Here is a 20,222-nt window from a genome sequence, read left to right as displayed (position 1 = left end):
TTCAATAAAAATACATTTATTGTGATAATAATTTTAATCACCATTTATGAATCTTAAAGCTATGTATGTCTATACAAAAAATATAACTTAAATTTAGTCAGATAATTAGTGAACATCATTATAAATCATCTCACAACCGCTGCAACATTTCCCATCATATAATTCAAATTTCAAACCCATCCATATAATAATATCATTGCTCAACATTAATTCTTCAATATAACAGAAATACTGGTTGTTCAACGTCAACAAACTATAGTGGACATGAAAGTCGTCATGCTAATCACGGCTTCTACGTAATGGATCAAATAGACCGGATGAAGAACTTTCTAGTAAATTGAGCTGTCTACTACGTCCAGCGATTATAATCACAATATAAGTTTTCTATAATATTCTCAACACTTATGAAACATTAATTTTAAAATATTTTTTTCGTCTAATTACCCCCTTCGAAATGTGTCGATCAGATTCCGCGTTCTATATCTACAACCTGAATGTTTATTATTGGCCCGAATTCTAGCACCATATTCAGGCACAGATTAACGACATGTTTTAGATCTGTGCCTTGAATATGGGTCTAAAATATAGGTCTCCCTCGTCAAGATTTCGTGAATGTTATAATACTGGTTAATTTTGTTAGCGAATTGGAAAATGCGTGGCACTCACAAGGTACAAAAATAAAGTGGCCTGCCAATAGAAATACAAGTTATTATTTATAATGTAGCGTGTAGGCCATTCTATCCGTATATTCCCACCACCCGACACTGGTGAGGTATATATTAATATGCAATATAAGTTACTTGTCTAAACATAATAAAAATACATTGTACATGCAAAGATATATTTACAGTTTTTATAACTTTCTATACTAATTGTAATGAAAATAAGGATTTATCAAGTAACATTAAATTTAAGGATTACTATGCATATTTGATATGCATAATATGTAAATAATGCATGTTAAAGCACCAACATGTGTATAATACGGGAAATATATGAAGCATAATTTTGTATATTTACTTTTATTTTCGTTTTTACGAATCAACATGATTTTTATCACTGGCTCAGTGGACACATAGTCAATCCATTAAATATACGTAATAATTAATGTACGTGCTTTGAAGAGAGATTTGGTAAATGTTAAAATTACACATTAATTAGTCTAACATTATATTAATTCACTATGGACACCTACCTGTACGATTAAAATTCCCTAATAAATGAATGACTAATTTACGTTAATCATATTCTACGTAATAAAAGAGGCGGCCCCATTTACACTACCTAACGTCGTGTGGTTCGCGATACTGTGTCCACTCCGATACACTTCGCGTGCCCGCACTTCATACAACGGTCTTGTGCTCGTACTCAAAACTTGAACATAACATAAAGGGCCTTTACAATAAGGGCTATACATAACCCAGGTACTTATTAGCTGAAGGTCGTAAACCAACGTTAACTATTTGATCTTTAGTGCTAACATAACATCGAGTCTGCTGTCTCGAAAAATAAAGCCCTGATTTCTAAATTTAACGAAATCATAAGGTTTATCCGTCGAAACGTACCAAAATTCCTACAAATTATAGCAACAAATTTATTCGGTACCGTTTTGGATAAACACGTATATCGCGCTAGAGGTCAGGCAGCGGTTACACGCACGTACATAATATGAGGTATCGAGATTATAATCTAAAACCTCGAAAATGTTCGTAACCACTCGGCCACGCCCCCGACGTCTGCTAAAGCTAACTTTCCGTATAACAAACCCTAATTAGTGGCCCTAGCCAGGACTTTAACCTCGAACCTCTGACCGGCAAATGGTAGCTCCGATTAATGATAGCGGTTTATGGAATACAGACGATAAAGTTTGTTAAAAAAACTCGTCGCAGTGAGATGGATTTTTTTTAAGCCTGTCGTTTGCAATTATTATTGCCAGTTCATTACTAATGATGTGATATTTATTTTAACACATCGAATTGCATTTGCATCTCCTTAAAATCCCCCTAATAACTGCCACGAGTTTTTCTACAAACTACAACATAAGACAATAGTTCGTTACGTAGCTGCATTCGGTCGCGATATCTTCGCGTATTCTCGAACGTTCTCGTTCGTTCAGATGCCAGTCTGATCAATTTTTGGTGCAGTTGACAGTCGCTGTCAGTCTGTACAAACGTCAATTGTCGTTGAAAACTGACAGCTGTCAACTGCACAAGATTCAGTGCCCTACAAGACGGTATATTACATCATGTTGGTGTCTATAGGCGGCGCATGGTTGCGGAGGGCGTCACGGATGTATCCGGCGATGCTGGTGTCGGCGACGAGGTGGAAGAAGAACAGATGCTCGAAGCTCTTGAGTGAGATGGACCGCAGTGCTGGTAGACGCAGCAGCAGCGCCGCGAAGCGTCCCTCCTCCGAGCCGCGCGACCGCCGGCAGTACTCGTCCAGGCACAGGAACATCTGGAATGTGGAACAACATTTGTATTGACGGAATCGGCCACATTCTTCGATCTATATTTTTTAATCGTGTTTACAATTAAATATAGGAAAATATGGAACAAGTTATGAAAATATCAAGCCTATTTCTTACGAATTAGTGTTTTTATCTCATAATTACAAAAATATAAGACAAAATATGCTTCTTTAATCATGAAATGCAACAAAACTTGTTATTCTTCTAAATTGTTTACCACGACACCATAGTTACAACATCTAATTTATACATAATTCAATGGCCGTCGCTTTCAAATGCAAAAGAGGTCAAAAGTGATATGACAAATGCGAATTCATTGAATACAATTACATCGGACGTCGAAGCGACGCGAAAATGACGCTGCAACGACCACTATTCAAAATATTCAAATGTACATTTGTAGCGTCAGGTGTATTTCAAAACACAATGTATGTAAATTACCTTTTCTCGTAAAACTTCCACTTCTTGCCTGTTTTTCAGTCCCTTCACATCTGAAAAAATAAACGAGAGAAATGTTAACATGTTTATTTATTGTTTGAGCACACGTGAGCAAATAATTTTAATTTTAAATGTTTCAGGTGCGGCCGAGTAAACAAGTGGAGTTTCCATTATTGGATTTATAGGAGACTTTTGTTATTGATCCAATGATTCTCTTGGAAAATTGACCAATGACTGCACTAGCATTATATTTTCCCATTTTTATAACGCAGACAGTAAACCTGATCTATTTTCGTAAGCAAACACAGCCACCATGTCATTTGGTTTGTATAGTTGTTCTATTATTATTTCAGTCCTTTTATTTTTGAAGGTTAAGTAAATAGTAGTAGGTAGGTACGAGTAGGTATACTATGCTCGGCGCGTATTTTTATACTAGCTTCGGTTGATACTTAAGAGTTTCAATTAGGCTCAAATATCTGGAAAAGGATGCATATCTTACTAATGAAAAAGAAAATTTGTTCAATACATAAGATTAAGATTTCGGGATAAAACTCGTGATTACAAAACGACTAGAATAGTGCCCAAGTTCATCGACAATATGAACGTCAGTTTATCTAAAACACCAGTTTACTATGTTTTTTAAGTTCTCTTTGCAGAGTAAATTGTTATAGGAAAAAGGACGTGTACGTTGTCGGTGAAATGCGCCTGGATCAATTAAGATAAGTTGTATATAACGACATTTCTTTTCGGATATGGAACGAGGTGTATGCATTGTTTCTTCCTTCAGCAGAGAAAATAAAGTTATTTATCTATAATATAAATATAAGTATGTACCCGGGTTGAGCAGTATGATGGCCTTGAGCGCGACGTACTCGGCCTGGTCGACGCGCAGACTGCGCATCTTCAGCGACAGCTCCGACAGCACGCGGTCGAAGATCTGCCCCACGCCCGCCTGCAGCGCTGAGTTGCGGTGCAGCGTCATACCTGCACATATCAAGTTGGTGTTAGGTTATTATTTAATCTGTAATTATTACAAACTAGCGAGCCGCTCCAGCTTCACACGGTTACAATGCTTCCTCTCCCGCTTCAATCACTCTTTATATGAAAAAAAAAACCGCATGAAATCCGCTGCGTATCTTAAATGATTTAAGCATACATAGGGACATCGAAAGCGACTTTGTTTTATACTGTTTTACTTAGGACTCAGTGTAAATCAATGATATTAAAATACGTAGCTAGATATATTAAATTATTAATGAATTTTATCTAGTGCGCAAAGGACAATGCCAAGGTCTGGGCTCAAAGTTTGCCCAGCAGTGGGAGTAGTTCCAGCTGGTTCCATAGTGCACTCTGAACACGAAATCCAAATATTTTTGAAATCGGTCCCAGAGGTCCCGAAAAAAACCGGTTCAAATGTTCTCCATAGATAGTCACTTAACAAAGTCTGAGCCATTTGCCCAGCAGTGAAAGTGGTCGAAATAGGTTCTTTACTGCACTGTTAACACGAAATCCAAATATTTTGGAAATCGGTCCCAGAGGTCCCGAGAAAAACCGGTTCTAATGTTAAACTTGAACAGTCACTTTATAAAGCCCAAGCCATTTGCCCAGTAGTGGGAATGGTTAGAATAGGTTCTTTACTTCACTGTTAACACGAAATCTAAATATTTTGGAAATCGGTCCCAGAGGTCCCGAGAAAAACCGGTTCTAATGTTAAACTTGAACAGTCACTTTATTAAGCCCAAGCCATTTGCCCAGTAGTGGGAATGGTTAGAATAGGTTCTTTACTTCACTGTTAACACGAAATCCAAATATTTTGGAAATTGGTCCCAGAGGTCCCGAAAAAAACCGGTTCAAATGTTCTCCATAGATAGTCACTTAACAAAGCCTGAGCCATTTGCCCAGCAGTGAAAGTGGTCGAAATAGGTTCTTTACTGCACTGTTAACACGAAATCCAAATATTTTGGAAATCGGTCCCAGAGGTCCCGAAAAAAACCGGTTCTAATGTTAAACTTGAACAGTCACTTTATAAAGCCCAAGCCATTTGCCCAGTAGTGGGAATGGTTAAGATAGGTTCTTTACTTCACTCTTAAGACGGAATCCAAATATTTTTTAAATCGGTCCCAGAGGTCCCGAGAAAAACCGGTTCTAATGTTAGCCAGCCATTGTTAGCAAGCCATTTTAAGCAGCCACAAACCTAACAACCTCTTTTCTTGAAATAATATTCAGATAGTTAGTGGTTTCACTGTTAACAGGAAAAAAAAAAAAAAATTGAAAAGTAACTGTTGTTTCTCTTGCTTTTCAGTCTCTATCTACCACAATCAGTCCTAAGTTCGTGTAGCGTCATGCAATTAATATCCGTAATGGCAATGGAAAAATCTTATCAAGACAAATAAAATATATACCGTTGAGGAGTTCCCTCGTCTCACTGTCGTCTCCACCGTCAGGTCAGGTCTTAACCTCCACTGTTTTGTGGTGTCGGAGACATATACCCAAATGACAAGTTTTTATTCGATATGTGCTTACAATTTCCGAGATTTCCCTATTGTTTTAAGGTTTCTATCACCAGACCCTGGACCGAATAACAAAGGAACCATTTGGAAAGTAAATTCTTTCAAACAATAAAATGATTGTTTAAATCGGTTGGTAAACGACGGAGTTATGCACGTACTTACGTAAAAACGAACTGAGAAAATCCTCCATTTTTTAAAGTCGGTAAAAAAAAATCTCGTTCAATACCTCGTATTTATCGATTAATATTATAATGCATTTCAATTAAGGTAATAAAAGTGGAATAGTTAAGAGTTCGTAAGCATATTTTTCGTAATATTGAATAAGAGTCAAACCAGTTTTTCTCAGGACTCCTGGGATAGATTTCGAAATATTTCGGTCTGGGACCTATTATAAGCCTATGGAACATAATACACTATGCAGTTACTGTGGGCAACTCTTGAGCCCAACTTCCATACAAAGAATAGCATTGTCCTTTGTCAACTTATAGTTAAATAAGTTTTATGGATACGTATATTTTTATTTTGTAGTGTTTTAGTACAAAAAAGAAAAGTTATTGATATCGAAAGATGTTTATTTTGTAACCGATAGTACGGTCACAGTCGTCATAGTATGCACGGCGGCAACGCGAAACCGGTTTACTGACACGAGCTCCGCTCGGCGCGCGTAAGAATAGTTGGTATCCATATTTTGCTGATTTTAGGGCGGACAAAAATATGAAAAAAAAAATATTACTGATGATGCAGATATGTTCTGTTAACGATTCTGGGCCACCAGTTTTTTTTGCGCACTGCTTAAAATTCATTCCTGTATGAGAGAGAGGAGAAGGTTACCAAAATAGTACGCTTTTCATCATGAAGGAGTATTTTACTCGTATCATTAATTTTGGAACCAGTTGTAGCTAATAATAGTTTTGGGAAATAAATCGCCGAATTACAATAATGCAAATAAAAGATAACATTTAAATAAACATTTGGTATTTATAGGTAAACATTTAGTGTTATTGATAAAAGCTAACCTTGAATTCGTAATTTTATTGAGATCATCTTAAATTCAAGGCCTTTAAAAAAACTTGGCGTGTCAGCAAATACCACTGATAATATTTAAATAATATAATTTATTTAATAATTCACATTTATTTTGATATAAAGCTAATTACTTATGCATATAATAAATAACCATATTTTAAATGTCAGTAACCTTTACGTAATCAAAATGTAAAAAATAATGAATTCCTCAGGAAGCCAAATCTGTACTGAAATATATAAATGGCGTGACTTTAGGTCAAGTTACTGGATAAAAGGTTTTATTTAACTTCACTCGATCATTTATTTGGCGTTTTATGAAATGTAAGAAAACAAAGGTACCTACCAAAAACCGATAACGTAATCTACTTTCGAAACTATTGAGTTATTGTTTATTTGAACTTTTAATCGAATAAAACAATAAGTCATTAGTTTCCAAGATTAATAAAAACCTAGTGGAATCAATCGTTCGAAACCACTTGTTACATTGACGACAAGCATACAATATGACGATACACGCTAGTACCATCACGTCATCAGTATTTACCATCACGGCTCATCACGGCACATACTCTTGATTAAGCCAAAAGAAGACGTATGCAATCGTGAATTGTGGACCTTAGTAAATCCAACGGAAAGTAGTGAAGGCCAAACGGCCATCTATAAAAATACTGATTGATTTTGATAGTTAATAGTATTCTGTTAGTTGACATTTCGCTCCTTTTAAGGCAGGTTTTGTCAATTTTGTTGGTGCATATAACCTGATGTCCAGCGATAAGGAACAAGGGGTTAAAAATAAATGGGCTTACCAGGCATGAGGCACATGAGTTGTGGCGGCGATGTAGTTCTGTTGCCAGTGCCGTCCACGCCGTCTCGCTCTTCAGTCAGGTACTGAAAGATTAGGCATTTCAACACGTTAGAATATTGACACAAACTTTTCGATTGGACTTTTGAGTTACCTACATATTTCAATAATTTTAACATTACTTTAATTTTAACGACTCTTTCTGGCTTGATCAATAATTGCTACATTCATCATTGCCATTAACGATATCTTAGAAGTAGCCGCAGCATAGCCTTCTATATGAAATCAGAAAAAACTTGGTACATGTTTTTATCAAAGAAGCATTTGCAAGCTATATTTGTCGCATGATGTCAGACTGTTTAGTATGAACTAATAATATGTTCTGTGTTGCATCGAAATAAAACATGCTTTAGCTTCGTTTTTATAGCATACCATTAGCAAAAATAATATCCCCCACTTCGCTAATGAAACCTTACCCTGCTATAATGCATTTGGTCAGGTATTACTGCCAAACTGCGATTACCCAAGCTCAATCCGGATAATGATTACGACACAAAAGTTAGGAGGATAAAAATAATAAGTTAAACTTAAAGGATTTTTGTGCCTATTTTTCTTAGGTCCTTATAGTGTATGATGTTACCGTCAAATATTGGCCTATTTCTTGGAACACTGTTTTGATAAAGATAGATATGTGTGTAGAAGACATTTATCATGACTACCGCTCTAGAAAGCCTCTTGACGACTTCTCAAGTTCAGTGTTTGCCACAACGTGCCGTGACTCCTGCACTATTCAAGACCTACATACCTTATGCTACTTACAATGCTATGTGCATGGCTAAGCACTGGGCATCCAAAACTCATAATAGGCAAGATGAAGAAGAGAAGAGTGTTCCTCATAACGTTCAGTCATTGACAGTGGCGTTCAAATTGTATGCAGTATAATATTCGCAAAAGATACGAACCTCCATAGACCGCCACGCGATGGCGAAGAGCAGCAGTTCGTTCCAGGAGCCCTTGATGAGCAGGATCTGGTCTTCCAGCTCCAGCTGACTGAAGTGCGGGATGTCGCGCGCCCACACCACTAGCGCTGCTATTTGTTTGTTGCCTGTAATGTTATATAACAAGATTTTTTTTAAGACTTGCTTAGTTACAGCTGTAAATATTCGTGATATTTTGGAATAAGAAGAATGAGGAACATTTTTAATAACATCTGCCTAAGCTAAGTTTAAATATCGTTAAAACGTTAGCTTCAATAAGACTTAACTTTCTAAATAATATAAAATAAATTGTATTTCTTCTTCATAGAAAATAGATCTGGTAAATATCAGTAGTTGCGATAATATCCTCACAAAACAAATATTTAACTCAAACATAATAGTGTTTGTATCTCATGGGAAGTCTGATAATGCATCACAGATACAACAGTAATAATACCTATAAAATATGCTTAAGTAGGTAGTATATAAATATCTAATTATTCCCAATCGGAAGAGTTTGTATAGATATAAAGTGCAAATAATAGGTACAAAAGCTGCTTTTATAGGTTGAGAAAAGGTTGATATAGCACACACCCGTCATTAAATACATCACATAGCTACTTCAGATTGTGATAACACGGGAGCCAAAATCACGAATTCCAGCTTCGTACATAGAAAATATGTAAAGTATTACAGTAGACTTTCAACCACACCTCGACGAGATTAATGGGTACAAAAATAATATTTACAAGCAATTTTATCGTATGCCTGTCAACGTTGATTTATGACTATTATATATCATTGGAGCCTACCACAATTCTATCAAACATACGTACCTACAAATAAGAAAACTCGTCCTGGTAGATAACGCAATCCGAACGACAAACAAATCTGTTTTGTTCGCAAATAATAAGAAGAAAGTTATTTAAGGAACGTGCCATTATCAATCTACGGTAGATTGACAACCGAGACACAAGATGTGACTCCGAGACAAACATCTTGATTGCACCAAATAACTTGCTACCTACCATTAATTTCGTATGAGCCCAAACATAGGATCAATTCGCAATAAATTAAAAGAGAATTACGGCTTAATCGAATCTGTGCCCACGCAAATTATAGGGAGGACAAACAACGAGGAAAAGGGATTCCAGCTAATATATTAAGCCTGAGAAAAATACACCTACTAAACCATACAAAATAAAATTACTGCGTAGCATCTTTGTTCTACACTCGTAGTCCGCTCAATTTTTGATAAGCTATCGTTACAAATGTAAACCATTGTCACACTTAGTTCCAAGATAAGACTTGTTGGAAAAAAGTGATAGTAGAAAGTGACCCGATAAGAAATAGGTCGGATTTAAAATAATAACTTATCATCATGTACACGCTATATATTGTTAACATGTCCACACTGGGATTCCCCGAAGGGCTGGCTTATACCTAAATACCTACATGAGGTGTAGTGTTCGCCTGAGTGCCTACTTCAAGTTAGGTTAGTAATAAGTCATTAAAGGAGGCCAGGCTTCTACTGTGAAATCCCACAAGGAAAAACCCTACTACACCTTGCCAGAATGGGGCATAGAACCTAGAAGCAAAAGCATTTGGCCTTGGGAACCTATCCTTAAGACGTGTAAGTCCTTCTTAATAAAACTATTGCAATTTACAATGAATTTTATTCTACATGGGTAAAAAATGTGACGCATTTACCTACGATACATATCATGAAGAAAGTATAAGGATAAATGCTTATAGGCTTTGATGTTGTATCGATCGATCGATCGACGCGACGTAATCGCGTTAAGGAAAATATTCCTCCTTGACTGTTTTTTGCATGGTATTTACGGGATTTTTGATGTATGGGCCGACGTATTTTCCTCAAAACTTAGGGTGGCAGATTTAAATAAACAACAAAAGAGATAAGATTGATAGAAATTATACTTAAATATTGTAATGAAAACTTTAGACTCATTGAAAATTCAAAACTTGTTGGAAAATTCAAGTTTAAGGTTAACAACTATTTTGTGGTTGACCTTATTCTGTCTCGTCTGTTTTTGGAATTACAAACTTGCTGTTATTATTATAGAATAATGTGTATGCAATATGCATACTTCATGTTGAAAATTACAATACTTAATTATTATTGTTTGTATTGTATAAAAAAGATTGATACAAATGTTAACAACACCTTGTACTTCTATAGAACACCTATGTAATAATTCCAAGAAACCTTACTGACAAACAATTTTTTCATTCATGTTATCTTGTTCATAGTTTTTGTGAGATCAATTTGACAAGGACTAAGAGATGCATAATAATTAAATAGTTACATGTATTAATGCAAGTTTTAGCTATCCATTTAGAATTATATCTATAACTACATAGTTCATAGTTATATACCATGAAAATGAAAAAAATCATAGCTGGTACCTGAATTCCTCGCTAAAAGGCTATATTATTGTTCTCGTTTAAAGTACTACGTTTAAAAGTATTATGGCCTTACTACAAAAACTTTAACCCCTGTTTTACACTTGGCTAAAAAAAATTTGGCTGCAAAATGAACCATATGTCAACGTCATAATTTGACATTTTTTTAGACAAGTCTTAAACTGACGTTTAAAAGTTTTTGTGGTAAGACGGTTAATGGTTAAGCCCTAACTAATTCACCGACCTACATAATAACTTAACTCTTTCCCACGTAGCTAAACTAAAAGAATGTTGTTACAAAAATGTAGCATTCTAATAATTCAAGAAACATAATAATATATATTTTGTGGACACAAACTGTGACGCCATTTTAAACCAGTTTGGAATTATGTATGCCATTGTAATAATGTATTTATGTACATAAATACATATCAACATATCTGTGTTTTTATGGTGGAGCATTCTTATTTTGCTTTTTACTCTACTAGTATAAATTCTCTGTTTAGGATAAATGTTAGCAAAATTTGTGATAGTTATTACGATACATGAACACTTCCGGAATTTTGTGTACACAGAGTAACAAACAAACAATGTCTTCTGACATTTAAATCCATATATGAATTTAAATTTTACCTCTAGGATAACTTTCGATAACGTGACTTAGATTTATTTTTTAAGGCTACAAGACATAAAATAATATCATCCACATAAAATTCCATCACATTTCTCAAGATTGCACAACAAAATGAAATCCTATTATTTTTTGTCCTATTCCTTTGGTGCATAGATAATTTTTCTAATCACATGACAATCGGCAGGTGCGGAGCTAGGTCGGTACAAACAACATGATATGCAACATCATGCCGAATTGCTAATGTTAATGTTGCTAAACGATGAACAGTGCCCTACCTGTGACCGGCTTGCTGTTTGAACAGACACGTCATAGGTGCCTTTTGTTTAGGGCTTCGATAACACGTGGTGGGAAGGCCCAAAAAATATTTGCGTATTAAGTTTCGCTGCCCTTAATAGGGGACGTTTACACTTAATGACTTGTGATGCAGTAGGGGACGTTTACACTTAATGCTATTGATGGCATTTGTATACTTCATTTTAAATTACACAATATAAGGTTACCATTTGCCCAGCCTTATCCCAACTATGTTGGCCGGATTGGTTAGTCGCCTCACTGGATATACCAGTACCAGTAGAGTGTCAGTGTTTTTATCATACATATTACACAACAATATAAGGAAATTTAGTATGTCAGTGCCATGGATTTCCAAGGTCTATGGAAAAATTGTTTCTTCTTACCTATTTGACAAAGGCTGGAGACAGGGGCGCGGAACTTAGGCGGAACATTGCTGTCAGGACCCACACGGAGGAACTGGAACTCTTCGCTGGGGTCAGCTACCAGTGACTCCATCTCCAGCAACCGCTCGATTGATAACTCCTGAAGGATCAGAAACGTGAAAGTTTCAATGTTTTTTTGCTCCTAAAAGGATTTGGTAAAGAACTTCCCACATTGCTAGCCCGGCTTAGAAAGTAAAGGGCCTACAGGCCTACTTATTAACCAAAGACCGTGAAAGGTCATGTATTTTTTTGACATATGTAGGTAGTTGAATTAACTTTCAGTTATACTAGAATACTCAGTTGAAAGAAACATAATTATGTTGTTTGCAAAATTAGTGGGTCTGCCTCTGCCCTGATGTTCAATCATGTTGATGACTAATTCCAGAACTGGTTGTTTTAGAGACTTTGAATTTTTATCATTTTTTTGAAATACAACGATTTCAAAATTGATTTGAAAATATTATTCCGATTCGTAGGAATCAAAAATCTAAACGCGAAATATATTTCTATAATTTTCGGGTTCAGTTGAAAAATATTTTTTATCTATTTTTCAAACTGGTACATGTCCAAAACACAGTTGTCCGTCATTCGATAAAATATCAAGGATTCACAAAATGAGGTTTAATTAAAAGTAAGTCGTAACTAAGCTAGATATTGTCTGACTCTACACCATTATAATATGTAAATAACGTTAATTATTATTTAAAGTTGAATTTTGTTCATTAGTATCAGGTTTAACCAGATTATTACTTTTAGTACGGTAGGTAAGTAATTAAAACTCTAACAACTCTGTTTTCTTTGGACTGAGATTTTAAAAGGTTGTCGATATTTTATAACATCTATTTTTCGCTAGTCTGCGGCTTGTAATAATACCTACATGCCACGCCCACATTAGATGTTTTTATATTATCTTTTTGAAAGTAAAAACAAACCCTTGAAATGGTTAAAAAAATAAAAGCTTTACGGTCATTGCATTCTCAACACTTTAACCCATCGAGTATGTCATATCTCTGGCAAAAGCTCCATTAAACAATAAAATGTTGCAAAACAAACACACTCCAGGATTTAATCCACCCCGTATAATCTACAAACAGTTCAGTGATCACGTTCATCACGATACAAAGGGAGTCGATATCGACAAACATTTGCAGCTCGAAATAAAAACAAAGATCTTACATGGCGCATCACTAGCCGTAGAGTTGTTTACTCGTCGGCCATTTTAATTATTAATCTAGGATATCGTTTTAATTTAGATGTAGTTTATTACTTGTCCAGGTATCTATTACATTCTGTCTTTAAACTTAGGTTAATTTTATTAGCATCTAGAAATAGCAGCACAGTAAAACATATTTACTGTCCCATATACCTAACATAATTATCTGTATTCAATAAAAAAACAATGTTGCTTTTTATGAAGTTTTTATGTGAAATAAATTATTTACTACCATTTTGAATGGGCATACATTTAGTAACGAGCAAAATATGTATACTCAAATGGAAATTAACGACTTTGAAATTAATTTACATGCGAGCGAAGTTAGGCGCTAAGCCTTGTTCGATACTTCGTCCCATTAAAATCGGTTCGGCTCCTAAGTTACAGCGACATTTATGCGCCTGGGCAACTGTTGAGCGTAGTAACTTTTCATTAAACTCGACTTAAACACGAGAGGAGTCGAGCACAAAATTGTTTATTCGTCTGGGAGTTGTTAGTTCACATTCAAATATCATTTCTGTTTTATATTTACTCCAATTATGTTAGTAGAAGTAAAGGGCACGGTGGCGGAGCTAATTGAGGATTGCTTCTTGTAAACATCGTGTTCAGTAATTAAGTATTTTTAGTACTTATATTGCATATTTTAGTAGTTATATTGCGTATTATTTCACGTATATTAGAGAATATTGCGCATTATTTTATATCCTTCATTTGTGTGACATTGCTCATCACATATAAGGACATATGAGGTGAGGTACAAAGAATAACGAAATAAAAACTACATAATTGTTCTATCCGCAAAAGATAAAAATTCTTAACCAACTTTTGATCTACTGGGTATCTTACAACTAACCTTAACTATAAAGATACAAAAGTGACACCACATCACACGATTAGTACCTGTACCTGCACTGAGCTGCTCGGATGTGCATCCTCCGTACCTCTGGCGCCTCTCTGCCTCTCCTCTTGAACCGCCTCCCTCTTCATCCCGCACGCAAGACATTTCTGATACCTGCAGTACTGGCATCTGTTCCTCTGACGTTTGTCTATGATGCAGTTCCTTTCTTCACGGCACGCGTATGTTAAGTCTTTTCTTACCGTCCGTTTGAAAAAACCTTTGCAACCTTCACAACTGGAACAAAGATATTCTAATGTTTTACTATGATAAATAACATGTTAAGGTGCAATTTTCACCATTTGGAGCTTGGACTCGCTTTTCGGTTAAACATAGAAAATAAGTATAATCATCGGCAAGGATATTGAGCCCTGACCTTCACCTGCACAGAAGCGATTTATTGCCATAAGTGTACAGTGCGCAAAGCAATCCCCATTCTTCCGCCGAGAGCTCATTATCCGTGCCGATAACTATACCTAAAGCTACTATAGTGGGCAAAGAGATTTAAGGGATTACAGTAAAAACCCAGACTTGCTATTAATGACCCTTAATAGCCCGCACAAACCAGTATTAATAATAAAACAACTGACGTTGAAAGAAATCGATTTCTCAACGTTACCTGTACATAGTTTTATTCGAATCGAGCAACATTTGAATGAGCATTCATAAGTATACATATAAAAGATCGCGAAATTACCATATAGGTAGGTAGTTGGAAAAACAATAGTATTCACATCTGCAAGTGCAGATAATTCTTGTGACTGGTTGATTTGTTATGATAGAATGTATTAATGTCTCCTTTATAAAAACCTGTAGCTGGAAAGACCAGACATGGTAAGAGCTGAAAATAATCCTCGGTAACACCCTCCATTCTCCAAGCCTTTTTCCTAACTATGTTGGGGTTGGCTTCCAGTCTAACCAGATGTAGCCTCGAAAACACCCTACCAAATATTAATTCCTAAGAGCTTTGTTTAACACATATCATATTTACTTGTAGAAGATTGTTCATATAATGATGGTGCATCACCTGCTTAGCAAATGCAATCAATAAAATAATCAAGAGTGTCAAGCAAGTCAACTCTTGAGCTGTCAACTAAGAATCTACATACCTACTCATTACCATACCATTTGCAGAGATACCACTAATAAACAGAACACAACTAATAGGCAATGTGGATACACACTAGGATCAGTATAATATAGACTATATTATATTTACTCGCACAAAATAATCGATAAAATATTCTTCGTATACCATTATAAATAGATTGAGCCGTATAAAGCTAGGAATATGAGCTTTTGAATTAATAATGAGTTTGGAAACGCTATGAATAGCTGCCAATATTAAATCCGGGGTAAGGTTATCCTTATTTTATAAGTATAAGATATCGTAAGAAGTATTTGATGACCGTTGTTCAACTGTCTGTTAATGTTGGTAGAATCCTAAATTGTATGACGTAGTTCACACAGTTAAACATGTTAGGTTAGGTTAGTCACTGACTGATATATTTACAAAAATGAGCTCGGCTCAGATAAAAAGATTCTACGAAAGCCAGCCGATAAACAAACTTTTCGTACTTATTTATTCATTAGCAGCTTCTTGTACGAAACTAGCATTGAAATAAGACTCTATGAATCGTACTAAACTTGCAATGTTTTTCTTGCAAATACGAATGCTCCCAGTATATTCGCAACTTTATCACAGCGACGCGGAGCATGCATCACGAATCAATTTAGCACATTGTGGTCTATTTCAAATTCACTTCATTCAATTGGTGTTACTCGCATAACATAAATAAATGAACTTTATCATCCCCATTAATATTAGAATGAATTAGATTACATCATAACACTTGTGTTAGAGAAGTAGGTACATTTTCTGCGCTGTTATAATCCGAAGATCCTTCGGGAATAAAGGATGACATCGGCGGGCTCTCGATCATATTATCCCACATTATTTCAATATCCTTGGGTGTTGAACTGTCTTGTCTATTGACTAAATTAGAGAGCGTATTGAAAAGGATATTTGATATTTGTTGTTTGGCCCCTTTTGTTAGCAAGGGTGTGAAAAGGATAACTCCAAAATGAACGGATACATCACTGATACGGTTTTGTGGACAATGTTATTTATAGCCTGATGTGTAATTAAATTAAAGTCAGGATGTATCAGCTCAGTGCGTCGTAAAAGTCATCTAAAGAAGCAAATAAAAACTTGATCCAGTCAGATTGTAGACTTCAGAGCAAGGGATTCAGAGGTAATTTGGCACTTGGAATAGCTTCTTCATATATTTGATAAAAAAGACTTCAAACCCCTTCACAAATATGAGGTTTCAAGTCAATAAGACAACAATTTGACAGATATTAACAACAAAGCAAATCCAGTAGAAAAAACATAAACCAATCTCTTACATCACCTTCGAAAGGGAAAACTTTTGATAAATACGATTTCAATATGAATGACATCACTAGTTATCATACGAAAGGTTCTGTATCCGCATACGTGATTTTAAGCGACGTAAATATTTGGGGACAGAATTTTCCTCGATCTAGATCTTCCAAAACATTTAAGGTGAACAGCAAAATAAATTCCACAATGCGGTTAGCGCAACTTCTAATCTTACTTCAAATCTTTATGCAGACATACATACAGAGACATACATAACATAAATGGTACGTATTACTCATGTTTTCTATGCAGAACTGCGCATTACTCGTTGAGTTGTGCAATGAAATAAAAAGCACAAGTAAAATCAATAGGAGTCAGGTCAAAAGGAACAAGCGGTGACGGTGACGCATGTAATTCTCTCGGGTCGACCAACTTAATGACATGATTGCGTTTTGAGCCTTCGACATGTGTTTCGCAACATCGTCCAGTCGTGACGAATTCCACTTTCTCTTTACCACACAATGTGAGATATTGATTTTTCGAATACAAATAAAAAATAAACCGTTTCTCGAATTATTAATTTTCTGAGGCTTATGTGAAATTCAACCGTTACGTGAAATTTTTCGCGCGTTCGTCACTCTATATTTATGAGTCAGCCACAATGTTGTGAAGAGAATTTGTAAACCAAGTGTTTATGTGTTGGCTAGGTAGATGCTATGTATTAATGGCAGCATAAGAGACCGTGGCTGCGGGCGTGGTCGCCGGGCCATTGTCCGGTTTCTTCAAAGTTTACAAACATAGCTTTAAATCTTGTATGTTAGAGCTCTAAATCAACTCGTGTGCGAGCACGCACGCCAATAAATTAGGCAGGTAGGTGTACTACTCTTTAGAATTTGCAAAGAACCCATTTATAGTTTAGGTTATTGTTTTAAAACGATGAGACCCCTGTGATATATTGACGATTAAAATGTCAATATTATTATGCTATAATTTAGTTTTATGGACTAATTAATGCTGCATAATTAGGAATATATTACAGACTGTTAGTAGGTGTTCCATGTTATAAAGGCACATTATACAAGCTGTTGATCTGCATCCGTGCCATAGTCAAGGAGGTTAAAATTAAATACGTAAATAATCGATTTGAATTACGGTAGGTGGGAAAAAGCTAATATGCGCTGCTTTTTTTGATGTTGTAATTTCATGGTATTTCAGAATTTAGCCCACGGTTAAACACAAATCATAACAGAATTGCCCCGCGGCCACAGTGTGTGCGTGATGGCAGCTATGTGTGCGTAGACAGAGAAAACTAATGTCTACGTGTGTGCGTGAGTGTCGATGTGTGAGTGTCTTATCTACGACATGACAGCGCGAGCGCGCGAGCGAGCGAGACCGAGTGATACGCGATAGCAATCATTTTACCTAAAGTTTCGAAAATCACCTTCATTATTGTCATTAACTTCGATTTACTTTACTTACTAATTTTTGAGCATAAATTTAACACAGATATCTTATTAACTACAGTAATAAGCAATACTAGTGCGCGAAAGAAAGTTCACTAACATGTTAACAGCTGATTGATAAAATGTTCGTTTTGCTTTATCTTTCAGCATAAAGTTTTCGCAGTGATTTAGTTTTTATTTTTGAATTAAATTGGTTAATAATTAGAAATTTTGCTTCCTTCTTAACGGTCTTAGGACCTTGGAACACGGAAATCTTATTAATGACGTAATACTAGTGCGCTAAAGGAAAGTTCACTGACCTGTTAACAGCTGATTGATAACATTTTCGGTTTGCTTTAACATTCAGCGTAAAGATTTCGTAGTAATTTTGTTTTTACTTTTCGATTAAATTACTGAAAGATGTGTTAGTTAAGTGTAGGCACGAGGTGATTCTTTCGGCTCGTAGGTATTATTGGCGTGGTTAAGAAATCAACTTATTTACACTAATAAAATTGATTAAGCTGACTACGTATTTACAAAATGTACAAATAAATAAATTACCTAGTTTAGTTACCCGGAGGTACTGTTCAAAGCTGTCACCTTCACACTCTTGGCACAATCGAGCACGACGAAGTAGGTGGTTGTCCTTCAGCTAACATAACACTATCACATTCGTTTTTAATGTGTCGAAAGCACTAAGTTAACGGTCCTAGCACATAAGTCTGTCACATGACCAGCATGACCCTCCGTGATGAGGGTTCCCGGTCGGTAAACATTTCCCGGAACATAGGTATGTACGGCTGTCATTGCACATCCTTGGCAGTCGTAACGGGTAGTCAGAAGCCAGTAAGTCTGACACCAGTCTAACCAAGGGGTATCGGGTTGCCCGGGTAACTGGGTTGAGGAGGTCAGATAGGCAGTCGCTTCTTGTAAAGCACTGGTACTCAGCTGAATCCGGTTAGACTGGAAGCCGACCCCAACATGATTGGGAAAAGGCTCGGAGGATGGATGGCTGTTAGTACACTGTTGTCACTGATGGCATACAGGCGGACCATCGCCACCAACTCGTGTTCGTGTAGTTTTCCGTCATCTCGCACTTTGTACCTACACGTCGCGGAATTCAAAGCGCACGTACGCAGCAGCGGCGGCGACATCAAACACACTGCTTGCCGTCGGCGCTTGTTTGTTCCGGCTTCAAGGGCACGCGGGGAGCGGCGAGGCGAGTGTGTGGGAGTACTCGCACTGTGATTGGGTGAATTTGGGTAGGCTGGATGATCTACGATTTTTATTGAACGATCGTTGCGTATGCTTTGTGCATGTATCGTTTGCGTTTGTGTGAGTGCGCAGCGCGGTAGTAAGGCTAGTAACACACGCGCCGAATTAAAGTACGGCTGGGTTACACTGACGGATATACGTAAATAAGAAAAAAACATGAAAAAATTACCTACCCATTTTTTCGTTGATTTGGGTCGAGAATCATTAGCATATTTACGTCCTTGACTATGGCACGGATGCAAATCAACAGCTTGTATTAGCAGTAGCTACCTACTCAACAAAATGGCGCGCGATTACATCGAACTTGAAAGTTTTGAAGGTTATTCAATTCAATTTACGATCGTGTAGGTATTAAAAGTGGACTACGAATCGATAATTGTTTTTATCGCTGTTGTTAACAATAGATACGAAAATAAAACAAGTAAATTACATTGACTAATTGTCTGGCTTGTAGCAAGTAACAATGCACTTGGACAAATGCATACTTTTTCGAACTTCAGTGTGATGTGTATGTGGTGTAAACATGATCTTCAGTACCTTCATCGACTGCGCTTTTCAGAGGCACTTTTGTAACATCTTGTTTATGGCAGAAGATAAAGTCAATATACCTAGATGAAATGATAACGTATCTTCAAAAGTCCAAAGTAACATAAATATCCTCTATTATTTAAAAATAAAAAAATGAAAAACCACCAAAATGAGACTAGTTTCGCATTTCATTGCGTTTTACGTTAACATAATTTACATAGCGTCGGTCGATACTGCGCAACCGACTGAAAACAAAACGTTTTCAGTTGAAAGAACACAACTACGCTAGACAGCTTAGAAATAACTAGCATTATCGTGTAAGAATTAACTCGATCGGACATACTAAGGCTTCCTTTTGCCTTGGAGTACATAATTTATTATGTTTCTAATGCAAATTGAATACGTACGGAGTGCATTCATTTGTGTTAATTTATTGAAGCATGTACCTATGTAAATTGTTGTTTATATAACATCAGGCAAGGA

General features: G+C 36.1%; 1 protein-coding gene across 7 annotated transcripts in view; it reads right to left on the bottom strand.

The window, feature by feature from the left end:
* Positions 1 to 15: 15 nt before the first annotated feature.
* Positions 16 to 20,222, bottom strand: part of LOC124645660 (protein ultraspiracle homolog) — a 40,205-nt gene continuing 19,998 nt past the window's right edge. For 5 of the 7 annotated variants that reach the window (XM_047185494.1, XM_047185490.1, XM_047185492.1 and 2 more), the window contains 7 exons: positions 14,114 to 14,345; positions 11,962 to 12,100; positions 8,209 to 8,351; positions 7,251 to 7,332; positions 3,743 to 3,892; positions 2,912 to 2,961; positions 16 to 2,457 (listed from right to left, as the gene is read on the bottom strand). In XM_047185494.1, coding sequence (XP_047041450.1) covers positions 2,239 to 2,457; positions 2,912 to 2,961; positions 3,743 to 3,892; positions 7,251 to 7,332; positions 8,209 to 8,351; positions 11,962 to 12,100; positions 14,114 to 14,345 — 1,015 coding nt within the window. In that variant the 3' untranslated portion in view covers positions 16 to 2,238. The remainder of the gene's footprint in view (positions 2,458 to 2,911; positions 2,962 to 3,742; positions 3,893 to 7,250; positions 7,333 to 8,208; positions 8,352 to 11,961; positions 12,101 to 14,113; positions 14,346 to 20,222) is intronic. The other 2 variants (XR_006986260.1, XM_047185493.1) reach the window with 2 other exon arrangements.

This window comes from Helicoverpa zea, chromosome 3, assembly GCF_022581195.2.
Source record: "Helicoverpa zea isolate HzStark_Cry1AcR chromosome 3, ilHelZeax1.1, whole genome shotgun sequence".
Taxonomy (NCBI): domain Eukaryota; kingdom Metazoa; phylum Arthropoda; class Insecta; order Lepidoptera; family Noctuidae; genus Helicoverpa; species Helicoverpa zea.
Note: the sequence above shows the minus strand (reverse complement) of the source record. Positions and strands in the feature narration are given on the sequence as shown.